At 53.1% G+C, this 20,535-nt stretch overlaps 2 protein-coding genes across 2 annotated transcripts in view; both read left to right on the forward strand.

Moving 5' to 3' along the window:
- Positions 1-948: 948 nt before the first annotated feature.
- PPP1R18 (protein phosphatase 1, regulatory subunit 18) lies at positions 949-9,979 on the forward strand. Its single transcript, XM_012652926.1, has 4 exons — positions 949-1,157; positions 2,156-3,791; positions 8,281-8,491; positions 9,119-9,979. Exons 2-4 carry the CDS (start codon positions 2,184-2,186, stop codon positions 9,136-9,138), a joined length of 1,839 nt encoding a protein of 612 aa, XP_012508380.1. The 5' UTR covers positions 949-1,157; positions 2,156-2,183; the 3' UTR covers positions 9,139-9,979.
- A 2,771-nt stretch (positions 9,980-12,750) lies between these two features.
- The window catches only part of DHX16 (DEAH (Asp-Glu-Ala-His) box polypeptide 16), a 14,682-nt gene continuing 6,897 nt past the window's right edge, over positions 12,751-20,535 (forward strand). Inside the window, exons 1-9 of the mRNA XM_012652911.1 lie at positions 12,751-13,208; positions 14,383-14,630; positions 14,719-14,881; positions 15,189-15,245; positions 18,023-18,277; positions 18,484-18,687; positions 18,768-18,959; positions 19,609-19,719; positions 19,893-20,008. Coding sequence (XP_012508365.1) covers positions 13,002-13,208; positions 14,383-14,630; positions 14,719-14,881; positions 15,189-15,245; positions 18,023-18,277; positions 18,484-18,687; positions 18,768-18,959; positions 19,609-19,719; positions 19,893-20,008 — 1,553 coding nt within the window. The 5' untranslated portion in view covers positions 12,751-13,001. The remainder of the gene's footprint in view (positions 13,209-14,382; positions 14,631-14,718; positions 14,882-15,188; positions 15,246-18,022; positions 18,278-18,483; positions 18,688-18,767; positions 18,960-19,608; positions 19,720-19,892; positions 20,009-20,535) is intronic.

Here is a 20,535-nt window from a genome sequence, read left to right on the forward strand (position 1 = left end):
GTCTCACTTCCATTCCAAGAGGCTGGACCAGGGCCTGCAAGTTTGACGGTAGTGGCCGCGCGTCCACGCCCGGAGCCCTGCCGCTCCGCTCCCCGCCCTCGTCTCGCCACCTCCCTAGGCCCCGCCCCTGGGCTCGGTCCCCCGAGCCTAGCAGAGAGGATTCTTCGGCTCTTGACTGGGTGACTTAGGGCTCCCTGCACTACCGAGAAACACGCGCTGCAGGAAAATAAAACTCAGCCTGGTTTTCCTACATACGGCATGCAATCTGTCAGTCTTTAAAAACGCAGGGCTAAGTTTTCGGAGGAAGGCGAGCGCCAAACTCGAGTCCGGGCAGCCACCACGCCCTCTGGCGACCGCTGGGCTGCGGCCACTCCCCTCAGACCCGCCCCCACCTTACCAGAGCGACCCCGTCTGCCTCCCTCCAAATCCCCCAATCTCCGCGCAGCAGACCAGGGGACCCATGGGAGGCAGATTGAAGCTAGAACGAGAGGGGACAGCGCTCTGGCAGGGGAGCGAGCTTCCAAAGCCTTTGGCTTCCGAGAGCCTCTCCTGCCGCCCTCCCCACAAACCCCCCACAGCCTGGCGGCTGCCCTCGACCCCACAGTAACAAAGGCTGGCCCGGGAAGGCAAAAGCACGGGGAGGAGCGACCAAAGATGGGAAGGGCGGGCCGGGCCCGGAGCAGCTGCCGCTTCCTCCCCAAATCCCTCGAGGGGCCTGAGTCACGGGCCGCCACCCTGGGTCTGCGAGCTGGGGGCGGGAGTCTGGATACCTGGGCTCTCCAGGGCTGCCAGGAGGGCAGGGCTGAGGAACCCTGTTGACAGAGAGCGGAGGCCCAGGGGTTCGGGCGAGAAGAGGGCAGTACGGGAGTCGAGTCCCACGCCGGGTGCGAGGGAGCGAGGCCCCGCCTCCGGGCTCCGCCCTGCGCCCCCTTCCCTCTCGGCATTGTCCTTAGACAAAGCGGTCGCCGCCCCCCGCCCGGCCCCCTAGTCTCTGTCTCCGTCCCTCCTCCTCTGCTCCCTCTTTCCCTCCTCCTCTCCCTCCTCCCCTCCCTCTAGTCTCCGGATCTCCCTCTCTCCCTCTCTCCTCCTCTTCCTCTCTCCTCCTCTCTCTGGACGCCTGGCTCCTCCGCACCCCTCCCCCGGAGGCCCCTCGGCTTGTGAGTTGACTGCAGGGCTCAGACTTGGGGAGGGGGTGTCTCCTCGCTCGCGTCCCCGCTCTTGTCCCTGGCCCGGTCCTTGGGCTGTCTCCTCTTTGTGCCGAGATTGTCTGTGCGGTCAGAGCCGGTTGGCGATGGCTGGCTCTGCCAGGACAACGTGAGAGCCGGGACGGGCGCCGGACTCGCGGGCTGTGGAGAGGGACACGGAGCCGCTCCCCGGCACGCCTGGGTCGCGGGGCGCAGCCGCTGGGGCCAGCAGACGGTGGCGCCGGGACCGGTGGGGGAGGACCCCAGGGTTCGGGGAACGTGCCGGCAGCCCGGACGCCCGGGCCCCGAAAGTCCCCGGGGAGGGGTATTTCCCCTGACCGCCTCGGGGGCGGAGCCGGGGCGGGGGGCGGGGGCGAGGGCCGGAGAGGCGGGGCCCGAGCGGGGCTGGCGGGGGAGCCGGGACCCGCGGGGCCCGAGCCGAGACTCGCCGGGCTGCCGCCGCGGCGCTGCCTTGCGCCGCTCCTCTGACTCCCTTCTCCCGGAGACCTCTTCCCCCTCCGCCCCTCCCGGCCTCCCCGACATCCCCTCAGGTCCCGTTGCCGCCTCCGGGGGGATTCCCTGACCTTCCTTCCCACGCTCGCCTCCCGCGGGATATCGGTGAGGCAGCCTCGCCTGAACCCGGCTCCCCCTTTTCTGTCTTCGCCCTCACGCCAGCTTCTCTCCTCGCCCCTCTGTCTCCTGACGTCCTGGGGACTGTCTCTAATAACCCGTTAACGCTACTGCCAAATCCGGCCCCCGCCCTCATTGCCCTGAATCTCGACTCTTCCTCTCACATCCCCCAACTTGTTCACAGCTTCTCTTCACTTTTTCAACTTCCCCTGTGCTCTGCCCTCATCCTCAGCTCCTCTGCCCTTCTCGGTGTCTCACCTCTCCCCCCACTTCCTCTCTGCCCACCCCGTCGCACCCCCGGGGCCTCTCTGGAGCCTCTTCCTCCTGTTCTCTGCCCCCAGCGCTCCCTGCCCTCACCTCAAGACGACCATGGCCACCATCCCAGACTGGAAGCTCCAGCTGCTAGCCCGGCGCCGGCAGGAGGAGGCATCCGTTCGTGGCCGGGAAAAGGCAGAGCGGGAGCGCCTGTCCCAGATGCCAGCCTGGAAGCGGGGGCTCCTGGAGCGCCGCCGAGCCAAGCTTGGACTGTCCCCTGGTGAGCCTAGCCCTGTGCCTGGGACTGCAGAGGCTGGACCTCCAGACCCAGATGAGTCTGCCGTCCTTCTGGAGGCCATCGGGCCAGTGCACCAGAACCGATTCATCCGGCAGGAGCGGCAGGAGCGGCAGCAGCAGCAGCAGCAACGGAGTGAAGAACTACTTGCAGAGAGAAAGCCTGGGCCTCTGGAGGCCAGGGAGCGTAGAGCCAGCCCTGGGGACATGCGGGATCAGAGCCCCAAGGGAAGAGAGTCAAGAGAAGAGAGGCTAAGTCCCAGGGAGACCAGAGAGAGGAGGCTGGGGATAGGGGGAGCCCAAGAGTCGAGCCCCAGGCCTATGGAGGCTTGGGACAGGAGGCAAAGCCCAGGAGAGGTGGGAGACAGGAGCTCCCGGCTCTCAGAGACGTGGAAATGGAGGCTGAGCCCTGGAGAAACTCCAGAGCGGAGTCCAAGACTGGCAGAGCCTCGAGAACAAAGCCCCAGGAGAAAAGAGATAGGGGAAAGTAGACTGAGCCCAGGGGAATCTGGCAACCAGAAGTTGGGCCTGACAGAGGCCCATAAGCGGAAGCCTGACTCTAGAGAGTCTCAGGAACAGAGTTTGGTACAACTGGAGCCAACAGAGTGGAGGCTGAGCTCAGGAGAAGAAAGAAAAGACTACCTGGAGAAATGTGGGAGAAAAGAAGAGAGGCCAATTCCAGGGATGTCCCCAGAAGAGATTACAGTGCTGTCAGAGACTCTGACAAGGGAGGCTGAAGGCAACAGCGCAAGGCAAGTGGAGGCAGCAGAGCAGAGGCCCAGCCCTGTGGAGGATAGCGACAGGAACTCGAGGCCAACAGAAGGGTGGAAATGGACGCTGAACTCTGGGAAGGCTCGAGAATGGACACCCAGGGACACAGAGACTCAAACTCAGAAACCAGAACCTACAGAGTTGGCTGAGAAGCATCTGGGGCCTCCTGGTGTAGAGGCTGGAGAAGGGGAGGCTGAGAAGGAGGAGGCGGGGGCTCAGGGCAGGCCTCTGAGAACCCTGCTGAACCGCTGCTCTGTGCCCTCCCCCCTCCCACCAGAGGACGCTGGGACCGGAGGCCCAAGACAGCAGGAAGAGGAAGCAGTGGAACTGCGGCCCCCACCACCAGCCCCTCTGTCTCCCCAACCCCCAGCCGTCCCCCAGCCCCCTGGGGATCCCCTCATGAGCCGACTATTCTATGGGGTGAAGGCAGGGCCAGGGGTGGGGACCCCCCGCCGCAGTGGACATACTTTCACAGTCAACCCCCGGCGCTCTGTGCCCCCTGCGACCCCAGCCACCCCAGCCACAGCTGATGCTGCAGTCCCTGGGGCTGGGAAGAAGCGGTACCCCACTGCTGAGGAGATCTTGGTTCTGGGGGGCTACCTCCGTCTCAGCCGCAGCTGCCTTGTCAAGGGGTCCCCCGAAAGACATCACAAACAGGTAGGGGAGCCGCCAAGCCAGACTTCTTAGACGCCCGCTTGTCAGTTCTCCCTGAACTTGTCTTTCTTTCTTTTTTATACCCCTGTATTCTTGTCCTCTTCTATTCTTTTTGTTAATTCCTGCCACCACCCTTCCTCCCTCTGCACGCACACCCTTCCTTCTCCTAGCCCTCCTTTTCCATTTTGAGCCCCAAAGATCCTGCCCAGCAATCCAACGCTGTCTCTGGGTGTGTCTTTCTCAGGGTGTGCCCGCGCTGCTCATTCTCGCTTCCCTTAGGCTCTGAGTTTCCCCCACATTTCTTTCCTTCCTTTGCTCTGAGTCTGTGACCCACTCCAGCCCATCTGGGAAGAGACGGGAGCCCAAACCCAAAACCTCCAATCAAGGAGGGCAGGGTCACCAGGCTGAAAGCACTTACTGCTTTTGGGGGAGAGAATGTAAGGGCAGGAAGCCTGGGGCAGCAGAGGGGGTGGGGTTCTAGGGAGAAATTGCAGGGAGAAGCCAGTGGAGAAAGGTCTCACAGCCCCACGGAAAGGTGGGCAGAGCTAAGTGGGGACATCCTAGCATAGAAGGGAGTGGGGCAATGGAACTGGGCTGGCCAAAGAGCAGAGAGAAGGCTTTTGAACCCTGAGTCTGCCCCATGGGAGAGACACACACAGAGGCCATTTGAAGTGGGTGACCTCGGGGTTGCACACCCCCAGCTGGGCCACTGCTTCAGACAGTGCTCCCTTCTCTCTTGGGACAAGAAAAGCCTTCTCCTCTTCCAAAATATCCCCGCCCCTCACTCCCCAGTCCTTCCTCCCTGGGCTTCCCCTCCCTCCCCAGAACTGGCTCAGCAATCGGTTTTCCCCTCTCTTCCTGCCATCCCGGCCTCTCCCTCCCTTTGGGGTAGCAAAAGAGAGAAGTACACTTGGAGACACAGTGCTGAGAGCAGGGACTGGCCAGGGAGTATGCTGGGAGCTGGAGACAGGGGTGGAGGCTGAGGCCAGTAGCCGGTCAGAGGTTAGACTTGAACAAGGACATGCAGGGGGGGTGAGAGCAGCCAGGCTGACTTCTCCCCCTGGCCCTGGCCCAACTCCTTCCCTATGCACACCCATCCATTTCCAGCTTGAAAATCTCTAGGGAGAGAGAGGTCCCATACTCAGATGTCGCAGACTCAGAGGTCCCTCCACTGACACATCTCCCCAGAGCCTGGGAAGCCCAATCTCATTCTTATCCCATATGTTAACGTCCTTAGATTTGTTTCTTGTGTCCTCAGTGTGGGTGGGAAACCACAGGGACCAACGATCTGGGTTAAGCTTGGGGGGTGTTTGATCCCCCTATTCATCTTCACATGAAGCTTAAGCTCCCATCCCTGAGGCCTGGTATTTGGGAATCTACCCTGAGCTCTCCGGCTGCTACCAGCCCGCTACCCCTCAGGGCTGGGCAGATGCAAGGAAGGAGGACAGGAAATTCTACCAGGGTGAGGTGTTCAGAAAAGTCACTTCCTACTAAGGCTGGCTTGTGCCCTTGGGGAGGAAGGAGCAGACAGAGGCATGAAGCTTTGGGGCCCAAAGCCCAGGGAGCATCCAAGGGGAGCCAGGAACTGAGTGCACAGCAGGACCTGTGATGGTGATCATACCTAGGCCAGGGAGTAGGGGAACCGGAAGCAGATCGCCCAAACAGGAAGCTGGGGTGGGGGCCGGAAGGCTGGTGGGGCTAAGTGGGGAACGCTGGGCCCTGGGCCTGCCAGAACTGTGCTCAGGATGTGGTGAGAGAATAAGGAAGCAGCCGCTCAAGGGAGGGGTTGGGGGTGGGGAAGAGGCAGCAGAGAGTTCCCTAGATCCAGACACCTCACCCTCCACCCTCTCTCAGGCCTTGCTCATCAGGGCCTGATGTGCCTTGTCCCAACTCTGCCACCACCCAATGGCTCAGGGATAAGAGATAGGAGGAGCAACATTGACCTCCCCACCTTCCCTAAATAACTCCTGTATGCAGGCTAATTTCCTGCTGTCAGGAGAGAAATCCCAGCCCTGCCATGGGAGCCCAGGGGATGGCTATGGCTGGGGCCCTTCCCCAGAGGCCCCTTGGGCTGAGAGACTGGCCCCTTTGTGACCTTATATAGCTGAGGGGAGAGGAGCGAATGAGTCACCCCCTCCTCCCCCCACTTCCATGCAGGCTGTGCATTCCTGAGAAGCCCAGTCAGAAGCTGGTAGCGGGGTGAGGAGAGAGGTAGGGTCGGGGGAGAGGCACAAACATAGACTGACAGCAAACAAAATAAATCCTTTTTCAGAGTAGACCGTAAACTAGAGGTTGTTATCCCAAAAGGGGATATGAAAATAAAACAGAAATGGGTTCCCGGAAATTTGGATTAATCTGTCAATTACAGAATCATAACTGGTCCCTTTCAAGAAGTTGAGATAGAAGCAGTCTGGCTGCTGCCACTTGATTCTACCAGACATAGACTGGGGGGTCCACTGTGTACAGGCTAAGCTACCCCTATATTGTTCCCCCAGCATTGGTCCTCTGTTGGGACCTCATTTGAGGTCTGGACAAATCTTATCCATTGTAGCAACCAGACTCCTTTTGGCAGCAGACACAAGCATAATAAATAAGCAAATTCTCTAGTAGGTTAGAAGGTGGTAAGTGATTATGAAAAAAAAAAAAGTAGAACAGGGGTAAGTGGAACTTAGAGGGTCAAGAGGTGGGGGGAGTGAATGTGCCAACTTCAGAATAGGGCCATTGGGAGGAAGGGAACCATGCAGGTATTTGGGGGGAAGATGTTCCAGGCAGAAGGAACAGTCAATGCAAAGGCCCTGAGGTGAGAGTGTACCTGGTGGGCTTGGTGGAAACCAAGGCCAGTGTGGTTGGAGTGGAGGAGGATACCAGAGAGGCAAAGGCAGGAATGGCACGTTGGGAGCACCCTGTAAGCTTTGGTCAGACCCTGGCTTTTGTTGCAAGTGAGATGGGGAGCCACTATAGGGTTTGGAGCCAAGGAGCGACACACAGTCCCTGAGTTCCAGCTTCCCATGGGGACCCAGGTGTCATATCTCATACAGTCCTTGGCAACCACCTGTTCAGCCACCCTTCTGGTTTCCCATACCACAGTGCATGCAGGGGCTCAGGGATGTAGGGCTCAGCCCCAAGTCTTCCCAAACAAGCCAGGGGAAGGCCTGAGTAGATCATCTGAACCTTTCCAAGTAGTTCATATAGAATCCTATTTGTCTCCCTAATCCCTTTGGCTCCCAGACTTAATCCCACCCTGCTCCTTCCCCCTGAGCTTCTTAAAAGGGCAAAGGGGAAGGGTAGAAAGGCAGTGAGAACAGGTGGGACTTATCCAGCTCTTGTGACAGTGTGGAGTTTTTTTTGTTTTAAGGGGATTTTTTTTTGAAACAGCCTTGTTCTGTCGCCCTGGCTAGAGTGCCATGGCGTCAGCCTAGCTCACAGCAACCTCAAACTCCTGGGCTCAAGTGATCCTACTGCCTTAGCCTCCAAAATAGCTGGGACTATAGGCATAGGCCAAGACACCCAGCTAATTTTGCTATTTTTAATAAAGATGGAGTCTCGCTCTTGCTCAGGCTGATCTCAAACTCCTGAGCTCAAACAATCCTCCTGTCTCAGCCTCCCAGAGTGCTAAGATTACAGGTGTGAGCCACCGCGCCCCACTAGGACAGTGTGTTCATGAAGGGTTTCCTGCCCCATCTCTGGCCTTTTGCCTCTGTCTGTGCCTGTCCCTTTGGGCACACTCTCCACCCTCACCCTTGGTTTGTGTGGACTTTCCTCTCTGCCCCTGTCACCTCCCCCAGCTGCACCCTTCAGGAACTCATCTTCTCCCATGTGTGTTGGGGGAGTCTCTTGGTTCCTCTGGGCCTTTCTGTTGGTCTCTTATCTCTTCCCAGGCCCTAGACCCCCTTTGCTGTGGATAGGAGAGGAGTGAGGGGAGTGGGAGCAGGCAGGTGCCCAGGGTCCTGGGTTTCCCAGGGGACAGCAAGGGGCTAAGGGTGTGAAAACTTTGCTTTTGGCTGGGACTCCCTCCCTGGCCAGCTCTTTCCTGCCTGGCCAGCTCAAATCTCACCTTGTCTGGGAAGCCTACCTGATTGCCACCAGGGTGTCCAAAGACTCAGTTCTGATCACAGCACCATATATTTTTATTTATTTTTACCCTTCTGCCTCCCACACTCTAAAGAGCAGGGATCTTAGTCCTGTATACTCCCTTCTGTCTCCCAGGCTCCTGCCAAAGCCTCAGGCCAAAGTCTGATGTTTTTGAAATGATGTGGTTGAAGAGGGAAAATCTGGGATTGGAGAACCAGGATGGAAAAGAAAACTAGATCCCAAGTGGATAGGGAAGGGAGAGTCAGCAGGTGCCTAAGTCCAGCCCCAACCCCACCTTCCACCTGTTCCCTTGCAAACTGCCTGGGCTTCCCGCTGGGCTTCCCCCTGGGCTTCCCCCTGGGCTTCCCCCTGGGCTTCCCAGTGCTGAGCTTGTCTCTCCCCGCTTCTCTCCCTCCCTCAGCTCAAGATCTCCTTCAGCGAGACAGCTCTGGAGACCACGTACCAATACCCCTCTGAGAGTTCGGTACTGGAGGAGCTAGGCCCAGAGCCTGAGGTCCCCAGTGCCTCCAATTCCCCAGCGGCCCAACCCGACGACGAAGAGGATGAGGAGGAGCTGCTGCTGCTGCAGCCAGAGCTCCAGGGCGGGCTGCGCACCAAGGCCCTGATAGTGGGTAAGCGGAGCTCCCCCGGCCCGAGGGCGCCCCCTGGTGTCAGAGCGGGCACTGAGGTCCAGGAGGGACGGGGAGGAGCTTGATGGGGCTTGGAGGACCTCTAGCCCAACCCGCGCCTTTAACAGACGGGGAAACTGAGGTCCTGAGAAGTGAAGTGCACATTGAGTCTTCACGTTTCAAAACCAGGCCTCTTTCTGAGCGCTTCAATCTGGTTAAAAACACAGGGTTTGGGCCAGACAGGTCTGAGTTTGAATTCCAGCTTGTCTTTTACTTGTGGGACCTCAGAGAAACCATCTGACTCGGGCCTCAGTTTATTATTTATGAAATGAGGTTAATAATAACTACGTCCTGGAATTGTTGAAAGGATTAAGTAAATTTTGTGAAGCACTTAGAACCATGGCTGGATGTTAAATTACTCAAACTCTCCTGGAGTTATCATGAGATTAAACCAGTTATAGGAATGCCTGGCACAGAGTTTGAGCTAAATGAGTGATGGCTGCTGATACTGGTGGTAACTGGAAGATATTATAGGGCTTTCTGTATGCCAGCTTCCCTTCAGTTCGGGGAGGAGTGGGAGGGCAGGAGGCCCTCTACTCATTCTCTATCATTACTGCCCCTCTCCCACAGATGAGTCCTGCCGGCGGTGACCTTCCAACATTGGGACATACCTCCCTCCTTCCTAGAACTGAAGATCCTGGAGCCCAGAAGATTCAGGGCAGACAGATCCTTAAAATGAGCCTGGCAGGGAAGGGCAACCAACATCTTCCAAGTTGCTTTCCCATCCTGTTTCTGGGGGCAGAGCCAGTTGCCCAATTTCCACCCTAACCCAGGGTCCTTGGTGTGGGTGGGGTTGCATCCCAGTGGATCCAAGAGTGAGCACCAAGTTCTGGGGAGGAGCACAGAACTCACTGGAGGTGGAGATGGAATACCTCCCATCTCCGTGGCAAGGTACACTCTCCCCACAGCCTTCCTTGACTCCCCACCATCCCGTGGGGACTCTCAGGATTTAAGTACTCATCTCCGTGAAAGGCTGAGACCCCACTCCATTTACAGGCGCTCCCTCCTGTTCTCTAGGTCATTGCCCCTTTGTTTACAGCTCCTGCCTCCTCTCTTGGCCACAGCCTGGTTTACAAATCCACCGGCTCCCAGACCCACCTGCTGAAGTCCCAGGTTTACAAGCCACACTTACTCACTGTGTCTGCATGGAATCCTCTCCCCTGTCCCCTCCAGACCTGGGGGTGTGGCTTCCTCCACTTTCGCTCAGTATTACTTTGCCTCCGTTTCCCCGAGAGGGAAGGCCGAGGATCTCAACTCTGTGCCCCAGGATAGTTATTTCATTCTGGTCCTCCTAGTGGTTCACAATTAAATTGGGGTGATATGGGGTGATTATGAAGGCACCTCACTCTCCTCCCCCATTACACCTTCTTTATCAATTGCCTGTTTTCTTTTGTTTATTTTTTAACTCTCCATAATAAAATGGAGCTCTCTCCAACTCTCTGGATACTTCTCCTTCTTTAGAGGAAAAATGTGCACGTGAGGGGTGGCTCTGGTGACTGTGGGAGGGGAAATGATGGGGGTGAACCAGGAACTCAGCACTGACATGTAGAAAGTGGTCTAGGAAGCTGTGCATGGGTTTCACACAGGATGAGCAGGCACCATGAGGAAGGGCACTTGCATTCACTAGAAATGAAATGCCATGAGGGCCAACTATGTCATTTGGGTTCACTGACATATCCCCACACCTGGCACATAGTAGACACACAAAATTGTTTCAAATGAATGGTTGAACAAATGAATGAATAGATGAAAAGACCTGAAAAATTGGAAGCAGAGGACACCCTGAGGTGAAGGGTTCCAGTATTCAGAAGTCTGCTACAGGCCAGGCGTAATGGCTCACACCTGTAATCCTAGCATTTTGGGAGGCTGAGGCTGGAGGATTGCTTGAGGCCAGGAGTTCAAGACCAGCCTGGGCAATGGTGAGACCTTGTCTCTACCAAAAAAAAAAAAATTACTCAGGTATGGTGGTGCACTACTAGTCCCAGCCACGCAGGAGGCTGAGGCAGGAGGATTACTTGAGCCTAGGAGTTTGAGGCTGCAGTGAGCCATGATGACACTGCTGCATTTTAGCCTGGGCAAGAGAGTGAGACTTTGTCTAAACAAACAAACAAATAAACAAGCAAAAAAGAAGTCTGCTGCAATGCAAGCAGCAGCCAGGTAGGTAGCACATGACATACAACCCATATGGCTAATCCAGGGACATTTACTCCAAGACTCAGGGGCCATGAGTAGTAAATCTGAAATTGCTGCAAAATTTAGTGAGTATGTTCAGAAGTATACTTTCCTGAAAAAGGTTCTTCTCTGATAGACAATGGGTTTTATTAATATATTCCTAAAGGTTTAAGAACCATCAATAATTTATGGCTGTGCTGCCCAAGTATAGTTGATACTGGGGATTTTCCCATTTCAAAGACTCTCTTTTTTCTACAAATGTGGAACATCTATATTTTACTCATCAGGTCTTTTTGTTTGTTTTTTAGCTCTCCAGGCTAATAAGGACATGACTGAGTAGTTATAGTCCTTCTACCACTACAGGTTGCTTGCCATTCTCAGACTGGTCAGAGGAGACTCCTGCTCCCTTAACTAAAAACAAAATGTATTAGACGAATTGATCATAAGCATATGCCAACGGTCTTCAATTAGCAAAGGAACAAGCAAAGTGTCCAAAGAGTGAGCCAGTTCAGAGAAGGTGTGAGGTGTGAGTATGGAGGGAAATAGAATGGTTAGGTTAGCAGCTAATTAGGTAAAGATTCTAATCAGTTGTGACCCAGGAAAACAAAGGCAGGAAGCTCTGAGATGCCAGGGATACCCACAGTCCATGGCAGAAACAGAAAGTCAAGAAGTCAATGATATAGACCCACCTGCAGCTGTTAATTGCAGTAACAATGTTTCATTTCCCAACAGTAATGTATGACAAGTCCAATTAATCATAAAAGTATGAAACAGGGTCAAACAGAGGTCGGACAGCAGAGTGGCAAGTTACAAGTTCAGATTATTATTATTTTATTTATTTTGAGACAGAGTCTTGCTCTGTTGCCTGGGCTAGAGTGCCCCATGGTGTCAGCCTCGCTCACAGCAACCTCAAACTCCTGGGCTCAAGCGATCCTCCTTTCTCAGCCTCCCGAGTAGCTGGGACTACAGACACATGCCAGGGTGCCCGGCTAATTTTTTCTGTATAGATTTTTAGTTGTCCGGCTAATTTCCTTCTATTTTTAGTAGAGACGGTGTCTCACTCTTCCACAGGCTGGTCTCGAACTCCTGACCTCGAGCAATCCTTCCGCCTTGGCCTCCCAGAGTGCCAGGATTACAGGCGTGAGCCACCGCGCCCAGCCAAGTTCAGATTATTTTAAAATAAGCAGCTGCAGGCTGGGCGCGGTGGCTCACGCCTGTAATCCTGGCACTCTGGGAGGCCGAGGTGGGCGGATTGTTGGCGCTCAGGAGTTCGAAACCAGCCTTAGCAAGAGCGAGACCCCGTCTCTACTAAAAATAGAAAGAAATTAATTGGACAACTAAAAATACATAGAAAAAATTAGCCGGGCATGATGGCGCATACCTGTAGTCCCAGCTACTCGGGAGGCTGAGGCAGGAGGATAACTTGAGCCCAGGAGTGTGAGGTTGCTGTGAGCTAGGATGACGCCACGGCACTCTAGCCCGGGCAACACAGTGAGCCTGTCTCAAAAAAAAAAAAGACTAAAATAAGCAGCCACCATAGAATTTCTCAAGCTGTTAGCAAAAATGCAGAACACAGTTTGCCCATTCCTTGGTTTGGGGTTCTTTTTTTCTTTAACAACTTTCCCCAGTTCCCAAGTTTCTTCCCGCATAGAAGTCCTCCCTTATGCCTAACCTGTATTCACTCCTGCAGCAGGTACCAGTGCTAGCAAATGGACCCGATCTTCCAATTTGAAATCGAATCTGCACCACCCCTCTACTTGCATTATTTTTGGCTCCGTAGAACTTCCATATTTTACCTATTTATTATGTATCTTGTCTCCCCCCACTCCCAAACGTAAATTCGGTAAGGGACTTTTGTCTGGTTTGTTCTCTGTTGTATGCCCAGCGACTGAAACTAATGAATAAGCACACATTAGGCACTCATTTCTTCGTTGAATGAACAAGTGAGTGAAGCACTCACGCAGTGACCATCAGGGGGCGTCAGAGAGACTGCGTAGGGGTAGAAATGAAGGAAAATGCATTACTTCGGCTTCAGGTACGGTTCTGCGAGGTTTGAACTCGCTCGGCCACCGTAGTGCTTGGGCCGGAAAAGTGCAGCCGCTTCCGGGCTCTGTGGTACGGAAAACGGCTTTGGGCTGTTGGAGACCGAACCCAGACGTCCTAAGGGAGCTCCCTTGCGGAGCTGAGGCTCCGGCCGAGGGCTCCAGGCCTCTGACTGGTCCGGCCGCCAGTGCGGCTGCTCCGGACGCGTCAGGGCCGGGAGCTGGGATCGTGGGTCGCCATGGCGACGCCGGCGGGCCTGGAGCGCTGGGTTCAGGACGAGCTGCACTCAGTGCTGGGGCTGAGCGAGCGGCACGTTGCTCAGTTCCTGATCGGTACAGCACAACGCTGCGCCTCTGCAGAGGAGTTCGTGCAGCGCCTGCGAGACACCGATACCTTGGACCTCAGCGGGCCGGCCCGAGACTTCGCCCTGAGACTCTGGAACAAGGTGTCGGGAGGGGTGGGGCGGGGCCCGGCGTGGGAACGGCGGGAGAGGGAGTGGAAGAGGGGAAGGGTCCTGTCATTTGTCCAGGTGAGACTGGCCTAACTGTTCATCAGGCAGTTGAGTGAGCTCAATTCGGAAGCATTTATCTTTTGTCCGTTGTCGCCTAGGTACCGTGCTAGGTGCTGGACGTCCAACTCAGTGGCGAATATCCACTGAGGAGGGCTATAGAACAGTGTTTCTCGAACTTGAACATGCATGTAATTCATCCAGGGCCTTTGTTAAAATGCGGATTCCGATTCGGTAGAGGTCTTAGCTTCTACATTTCTGACAAGTTTTCAGGTGATACTGACGGTCCACGGACCACACTTTGAATAGTGAAATATGTGGGAAATGCTGTGGTATGGCAGAAGAGGTGGGGGTAGCGATCAGGAGAAGAAAGCCCAAAGATTCCCAGTAATTTGTCGTAGAGAAGGGCAAAGGAGTAAAAGTATAATAGGTGAGCTGCTGGAGGACAGGACTGTGCATTTCTTGCCTTAGTCTTCCTCCTACCTGACAGTTGCCTGCTTCGCAGAACAGGTGATTAGTAAGTACGCAGAAGGAGTGAAAGTGTTCAGAGAATGGCGGAGCGCCTGGTATGGCTATCCAACATGGTGCTTGGTAAGAGAGGTTAGAATGTAAGTGCTGTGAGGGTAGGCACTTTATGTTCTGATCACCAGTGTATCCCTGGAGTCTGGTACAGTACCAGGCACGTGACATCCACTGTCAAATTGCAAAGTAATCCTTGTAGAGTGTCAGTCATTGCGTAAGCATAACTTAATCATTGGAAAGAACAGAGCTGCAGGAAAGCACCTGAGCATTTGAGAATCAGGTTTAAGAATGTAAGCTCTGTGAAAGCAGGGATTTTTGTCTTTTTTGTTTATTCCTGTATCCTAGTACCTAGCAAGTGCCTGGCACATAGGACGAACTTCGATAAATGTTTGTTAAATGAATAACTGAAAGGAAGTTCAGAAGCTGAGGGGGCCCATTCAGGCTGATGAATATGGAGTGAAGCCATGGGGAAGAAAGAGAATGAAGGCTGATTTAAGACCAAGTAACCTCTTAAATTAGGAACAGAGCTAAACAGGTGGTCAGAGATCAGGAGTTGCTCAGACCCCCTTATCTTTTCCTCTACTGATAGGTACCGCGGAAAGTGGTGGTAGAAAAGCCAGCTCGGGCAGCGGAGCGAGAGGCCCGAGCCCTGCTGGAGAAGAACCGATCTTATAAGTTGCTGGAAGACAGTGAGGACAGCAGTGAGGAGACTGTGGATAGAGCTGGGAGCAGCCTCCAGAAGAAGCGTAAAAAACGGAAACACCTCAGGAAAAAGCACCAGGAGGAAGAGGAAGAAGAGGAGGAAGAAGCTTCTGAGAAAGGGAAGAGGAAGACAGGGTAAGTCAGAAGCAGGGTGAGCGTGGATGGGGCAGGTAGATGCTAAGCCTCTGGATGTCCTTATTTAATCCCCTGGTCTGGGCTTCAGGGGGAGTAATCAGCAGACAGAGAAGCCCGAGTCGGAGGATGAGTGGGAACGGACAGAGCGAGAGCGCCTTCAGGACCTGGAGGAACGTGATGCCTTTGCAGAGCGGGTTCGGCAGCGGGACAAGGATCGGACTCGAAATGTCCTGGAGCGGTCAGACAAGAAGGTGCATAGGGGCAGCATGATGTTCTGTAAATCCCCAGGGTCTCTGGAATTGCAGAAATAGTGATCTCTGGGAAGACAAGGGGCTGTCTCTAGTGATACGCTCATCTCTGAGGCGAGAGGACCTCATGGGTCCTCTGGCTAAGGGCAACTCTCTATTATACCCACAGCCATAGAGATTCCTCACTGAGAGGGGGCATTTCTTTGTGCTAGGGTTCATCTGAATGATCCTTGTGAGTCTAGAGGGGAATGGCTGTTGGTGTGTGGGGGCTCTTTGACCTCATACCCCTCCATTCTTGCTTTTCTCCCAGGCTTATGAAGAGGCTCAGAAGCGCCTAAAGATGGCTGAGGAAGACCGGAAAGCCATGGTGAGTCCCAGGTCCCGGGAAGCCAAGATCAGAAGACAAAAAGAAAGACCTTCTGAAGAAGTAGTTAGGTATAGGGAGAAAGGATCCAGAGGAAGTGCAGTTGGGGATGCTGATGGCATGGTCAGGTCTTTAGAGGAGGGGGCTTGGTTGGTAGGAGCTAGCTGAAGACACAGTTATTGAGGGAAGGAACCCTCTTAAGTTGTAGAGGGAAAGAAGCTACCTACAGATCCTCCTTGACTCCTTGCTTTAGGATCAAATCACACTGTGTACTAGTGAGTGAGATTGTGACTTGTCCTATTCCTGAGATTTAATGAGATGTGAGACAGCCGGAATGTTGCCAAGGAGGTGGCTGGAGGGCAGGGCCAGGGCTGCTGTCCCACTGCATGGGTGTGTGTTGGCCATTCAGCTTAGGCATACCATCTCCAGATGCCTTCCTGCCACCTAATCCCTGCACCCCCATGTGGCTTTATGATCTCCCCGTGGTTTGCAGAGTTGGTCTTCTCACTGGATAGGGACAGAACTCTGGTAATTCATAAACTGGGCTTTTTATGGTGTGAGTCTAGGTAGGGTAGGCAGTTTTCCAAAGGCCTGGTCTTGTCAATTAAAGTCACACATAAATTCCCCAAAAGAATTTTGAGATCGTTAGAGTTCTGATAATGGCCTAGTGTTTCCCAGGTCTCTCCTGACCAATTCATCTCATGTCCCGCCCTGCAAAATGACTATGATCAGAGACTGAGACATCTCTCAATGCAATTGTAGTGTTTTTATTTGTCTGGATTTAATTTTTCTTTTCTTTTTCAATTATGAAAAATTTCAAACAAATAGGAAAGTTGAAAGAATGATACGATGAACACTCTTATGCACTATTCATATTCAAAAATGACTAATACTGTGTATAGCATTTGCATGGTTTATGTAAATGTTTTTTTTTAAGGATCATTTAAAAGAGTTTTAGATGTCATGGCATTTTATTCCTAAATACATTAGCATGTACCTCCTAAGAATAAAGCCATTCTCCTCTAAAACCACAGTGCCATTGTCATACCCAAGAAGATGAACAGTAATTCTTGTGTATCAACTAAGACCTGTCTACAATAAATTTCTCCCATTAATCCAAAATATCTTTAATAAATGCTTTTTCTAAGCTGAATGCAGTCAGGTACGTGCCCTGCATTAGGTTGCTAGGTCTCCTGAGTTTGTTTCTATCTCTTCTCTGTCTCATCTTGTATAGTGTCCTATATTCTGGATTTTTCTGTTCCTTATGTGGTGTTAAGTTCTTCTGTTCCCTGTGCTTCCTTTAGAGTGGAAATTGGGTCTAAAGTTTGCCTGGACTCAGATTAAACTGTGTGGCAGGAACATCTCTCGGGCAGTGTGTGCTTCACGTTGTGTCACGTCAGGGGCAGGCCGTGTGCTTGTTAACACAGCTGTCCTTTCTGCTGACAGCCGTTCATCTAGTGGTTTTGGCAACCACTGCTTTTCCTTTCCTGAATCAGTTATTTCGTTGGGGCTTGCAAAATGGTGATTTTTGGATTCCATCATTCCTTGTACATTTCTTGCCTAGCATTTTTATATATAGAAGAGCTTGTACTTAGCAACAAGCTATAATTACTTCTTAAAAATCAGGGTAAATGTTTTGTTTCCTTTTAATTACCGATTTTCAGAGTTAAAGGAGTTTGGCATAACAATTATTTCACTGGTGACAAAGATTTTTTTTCCCATTTTTCTTTGTGTGTCACATTGGACTCATGAATTTTTATTTTTTAATATTTTATGATCTCATATCATTTTTCTTTTTAATATTCAAATTGCTTAGATTTTTTTCCTCATTTTAAAAAAAATCTATCTGCCTCACCCATTGAGGGATGTTTGTGGTACTCAGATTGGTCAAGATTAGAAACTCTACTTTAAGTCCTCACAGAACAAACAGGAAAAGCCAAGCAACTAAATAGAACCAGCACCCCCCAGGGTAGAGCGCCAGTGGGGTTTTGCCCCCGTAATAGAGGAGGTTGTTGTGAAGATTGGGAAGATGATGTTGCCGCAGTAGGAGGGATCGTGGTTAGAACTGGGAATGCTTGAAGGATACTGCCAGTATTCTACTGTCATCTGCAGTGAGTCCTAAAAAGCCTGTATCAAAGGTAGATGTGTACAAGCCAAGTGACACATAGTATATGGGAAGGAGAGGTTAGTTCCGGAGAGGTAAGGATCGCTGATTGCAATTGCCTTGCAGGAACAGTCCCTGATGCTGTAGCACTAACTTTTCATGTATAATCAGGTTTCCCCTGCTTCCCCAAACTACATTCAGTTTAAGACCAGGGGTATCTAACTGGAGCTGAAGATTGCCTGTTATTGGCACCGCAAGTGGTCTTCTATTCTTGAATGAATTGTTTTCAGTTTGAGACCTATGCTTCTAAATGCTAGGTCAGCCTTTTTGTTTTCCCCCTTCCACTAGTTTGAATAAAATAGTAAGAGTAAGATATAAAATATTGAAAACTTGCCCTAAAGTATCTATATTGATGAAGATGGTGACCCTGCCCAGAAGGACCTTCCAGCTGGATTCTGCTGCTGACAGCCAGTGCTTGTGGTCAGCATGTGGCATTCTAAGAGGCCCAGCCTGGGGCACGTCATTGGTCTGATTGTCCATTGCAGAGGGAAGGTGGAGGGTACACATTTGGGTTCTCACACCTGCTTGTCAGAGAGTTTTTCACTCCTAGGGGTTGGTAGAGAAAGGGGTTGCTATTCCAGCAAGATAAGGATTTGACTGCCTCTTCCTGACCCAGGTTCCTGAGCTGCGGAAGAAATCCCGGCGAGAGTACCTGGCTAAGCGGGAGCGAGAGAAGCTTGAGGACCTGGAGGCAGAGCTGGCCGATGAGGAGTTCCTTTTTGGGGATGTGGAGCTGAGCCGGCATGAGCAGAGGGAGCTCAAATATAAGCGACGTGTGCGGGATCTGGCCCGGGAGTACCGGGCCGCTGGGGAGCAGGAGAAGCTGGAGGCCACCAATCGCTACCACATGCCCAAGGAGACCAGAGGACAGGTGAGGTGAACTGGCATCTGCTTTAGCCTTGGTCCTCAAGATGAGAGGAAGGAAGGCTTCAGGGAACTAGGCAACACCTTGGCTGGCCCCTTCCTTACGTTGCCTTTCCCAGTGGGCACTGGGTGGGGGTAGTGACGGGGAGGAGGGAGCTGGGCAGAGAGGACATCGTCTGTCTTAGGGTCTTCATGTATCCCCTCTCTCCATAGCCAGCTCGAGCTGTGGATCTAGTGGAGGAGGAATCAGGCGCCCCAGGGGAGGAGCAGCGGCGCTGGGAGGAGGCCCGGCTGGGGGCAGCGTCCCTAAAGTTTGGGGCCCGAGATGCTGCCTCCCAGGAGCCCAAGTATCAGCTGGTGCTGGAGGAGGAAGAAACCATCGAGTTTGTCCGGGCCACTCAGCTCCAGGGTGACGAGGTGAGACAGACAGCTCGGGGACGTTCTGAGGAGGACCTGAAGCTGGCCATCCAGCTCACACCCTCCTTCCCTTTCCTTAGGAGCCCTCAGCTCCATCCCCTTCAACCCAGGCTCAGCAGAAAGAGTCCATCCAGGCCGTCCGCCGCAGCCTCCCAGTGTTCCCATTCCGAGAGGAGCTCCTGGCGGCCATTGCTAATCATCAAGTCCTCATCATCGAAGGCGAGACAGGCTCAGGGAAGACCACCCAGATCCCACAGTATCTCTTTGAGGAGGTACAGTCATCACACCCTCCAGCTTGGCTCAGCACCAGGCATCGATGAATACAGTCCTGTCAGAGCTCCTTTTACATGATGTTTTGAGTAGTCAGTTATCTGTCTTTTCCACTAAATTGTGAGGTTCTTGAGAATAAAGTCCATACCCTTTTCACATTTCTGTTCTCACTTCCTGCCGCAGTGTCCAAGCCTGGTAGGTGTTGAGTATGTTCAGGTTGGAAGGTCGTATAGAAGGATGGATGCAGTGGGGTGTGTGTATCATGTGGACCTCCCCATACTCTGACCCAGCCTGGCCTCCACCCCTCTCCAGCCTCCAAAGAATGAGGAGTTAAAGACAATTCTTCCTGCTTTTTCACCTTCTCTTGTTCACCATTGCTTCTGGGTCTGCCTCAGCTGATCTGTCTTTTTCCAGCTCAAGTAGAGCAGAAGCCTGAACTTGACTACCCAGGGCTGGGTGAGGACCCACTTTGAGGGCCCTAGGTCTGTCATCCTATCTGTCTGCCCTTCTTCTTTTCTGGTTTTCAGCTTCTGTGTCTTCCCTCCTTTCCTCCTGCCCTGTCTAGCTTTTACAGCTTCTTTCTTTGAATTGCAACTGTGCCCCAGGGGCCATATTTAGCAAAGAGAAAACCTCTTCTTCCTTGTCATGCAGGGTTACACAAAGAAGGGTATGAAGATTGCCTGCACCCAGCCCCGGAGAGTGGCGGCCATGAGTGTGGCTGCCCGAGTGGCCCGGGAGATGGGTGTGAAGCTTGGGAATGAGGTAAGATCTCTGGGGAACTGAGGAGTGCAGCGAGCCCTCAGGGTCTGGGACTCAGTCCCATTGCCCTCAGGGCCGCACAGCACAGGTCTGGGTGCTGCCCTGCTTCACCTTACCCTAAGTTCCCTTCTGGAAACACCAGCCCACTCTCAGTCACTAATGGCCCCCTTGACCAGGTTGGCTATAGCATCCGCTTTGAGGACTGCACGTCAGAGCGAACTGTCCTGCGCTACATGACAGATGGGATGCTTCTCCGGGAGTTCCTCTCTGAGCCTGACCTTGCGAGTTACAGGTATGTATAGGGCCTCATCTCGTTGGAGAGCTGCCCACCTTCTCATCCCTGTTCTGCTGCTGCGCTCCCCTTCAGTGCCTTCCCGTATCTCCTTTAATCCAGGGACCTTTCTTTCCTTTCTTCCCACCCAGCCAATTAAGCTATTGTCTTCTGATTGATGCACTAGTTCTTGAATCTTGTGGTTCAAACAGTCCCAGAACTGACCTCCATGTACCATGGAGATGGGGCTGGAGGGTAGAAGGGATTGTAGATTTGGGAGGCCAAGGTGGGAGGATTGCTTGAGGCTGGGAGTTCAAGACAATCCTAGTCAACAAAGCGAGACCCCTCTCTACAAAAAACGTAAAAATTAGCTGGGTGTGGTGATGCCCACCTGCAGTCCCAGCTACTCCTGTGGAGGCTGAGCTGGTAGGATGGCTTGAGCCCAAGAGTTCGAGGCTGCAGTGAACTATGATTATGCCACTCCACTTCAGCCTGGGCAACAGAGTGAGACCTTGTCTCTTAAAAAAAAAAAAAGAAAGAAACAAACA

This window comes from Propithecus coquereli, unplaced genomic scaffold (genome assembly GCF_000956105.1).
Source record: "Propithecus coquereli isolate 6110/MARCELLA unplaced genomic scaffold, Pcoq_1.0 Scaffold404, whole genome shotgun sequence".
Taxonomy (NCBI): Eukaryota; Metazoa; Chordata; class Mammalia; order Primates; family Indriidae; genus Propithecus; species Propithecus coquereli.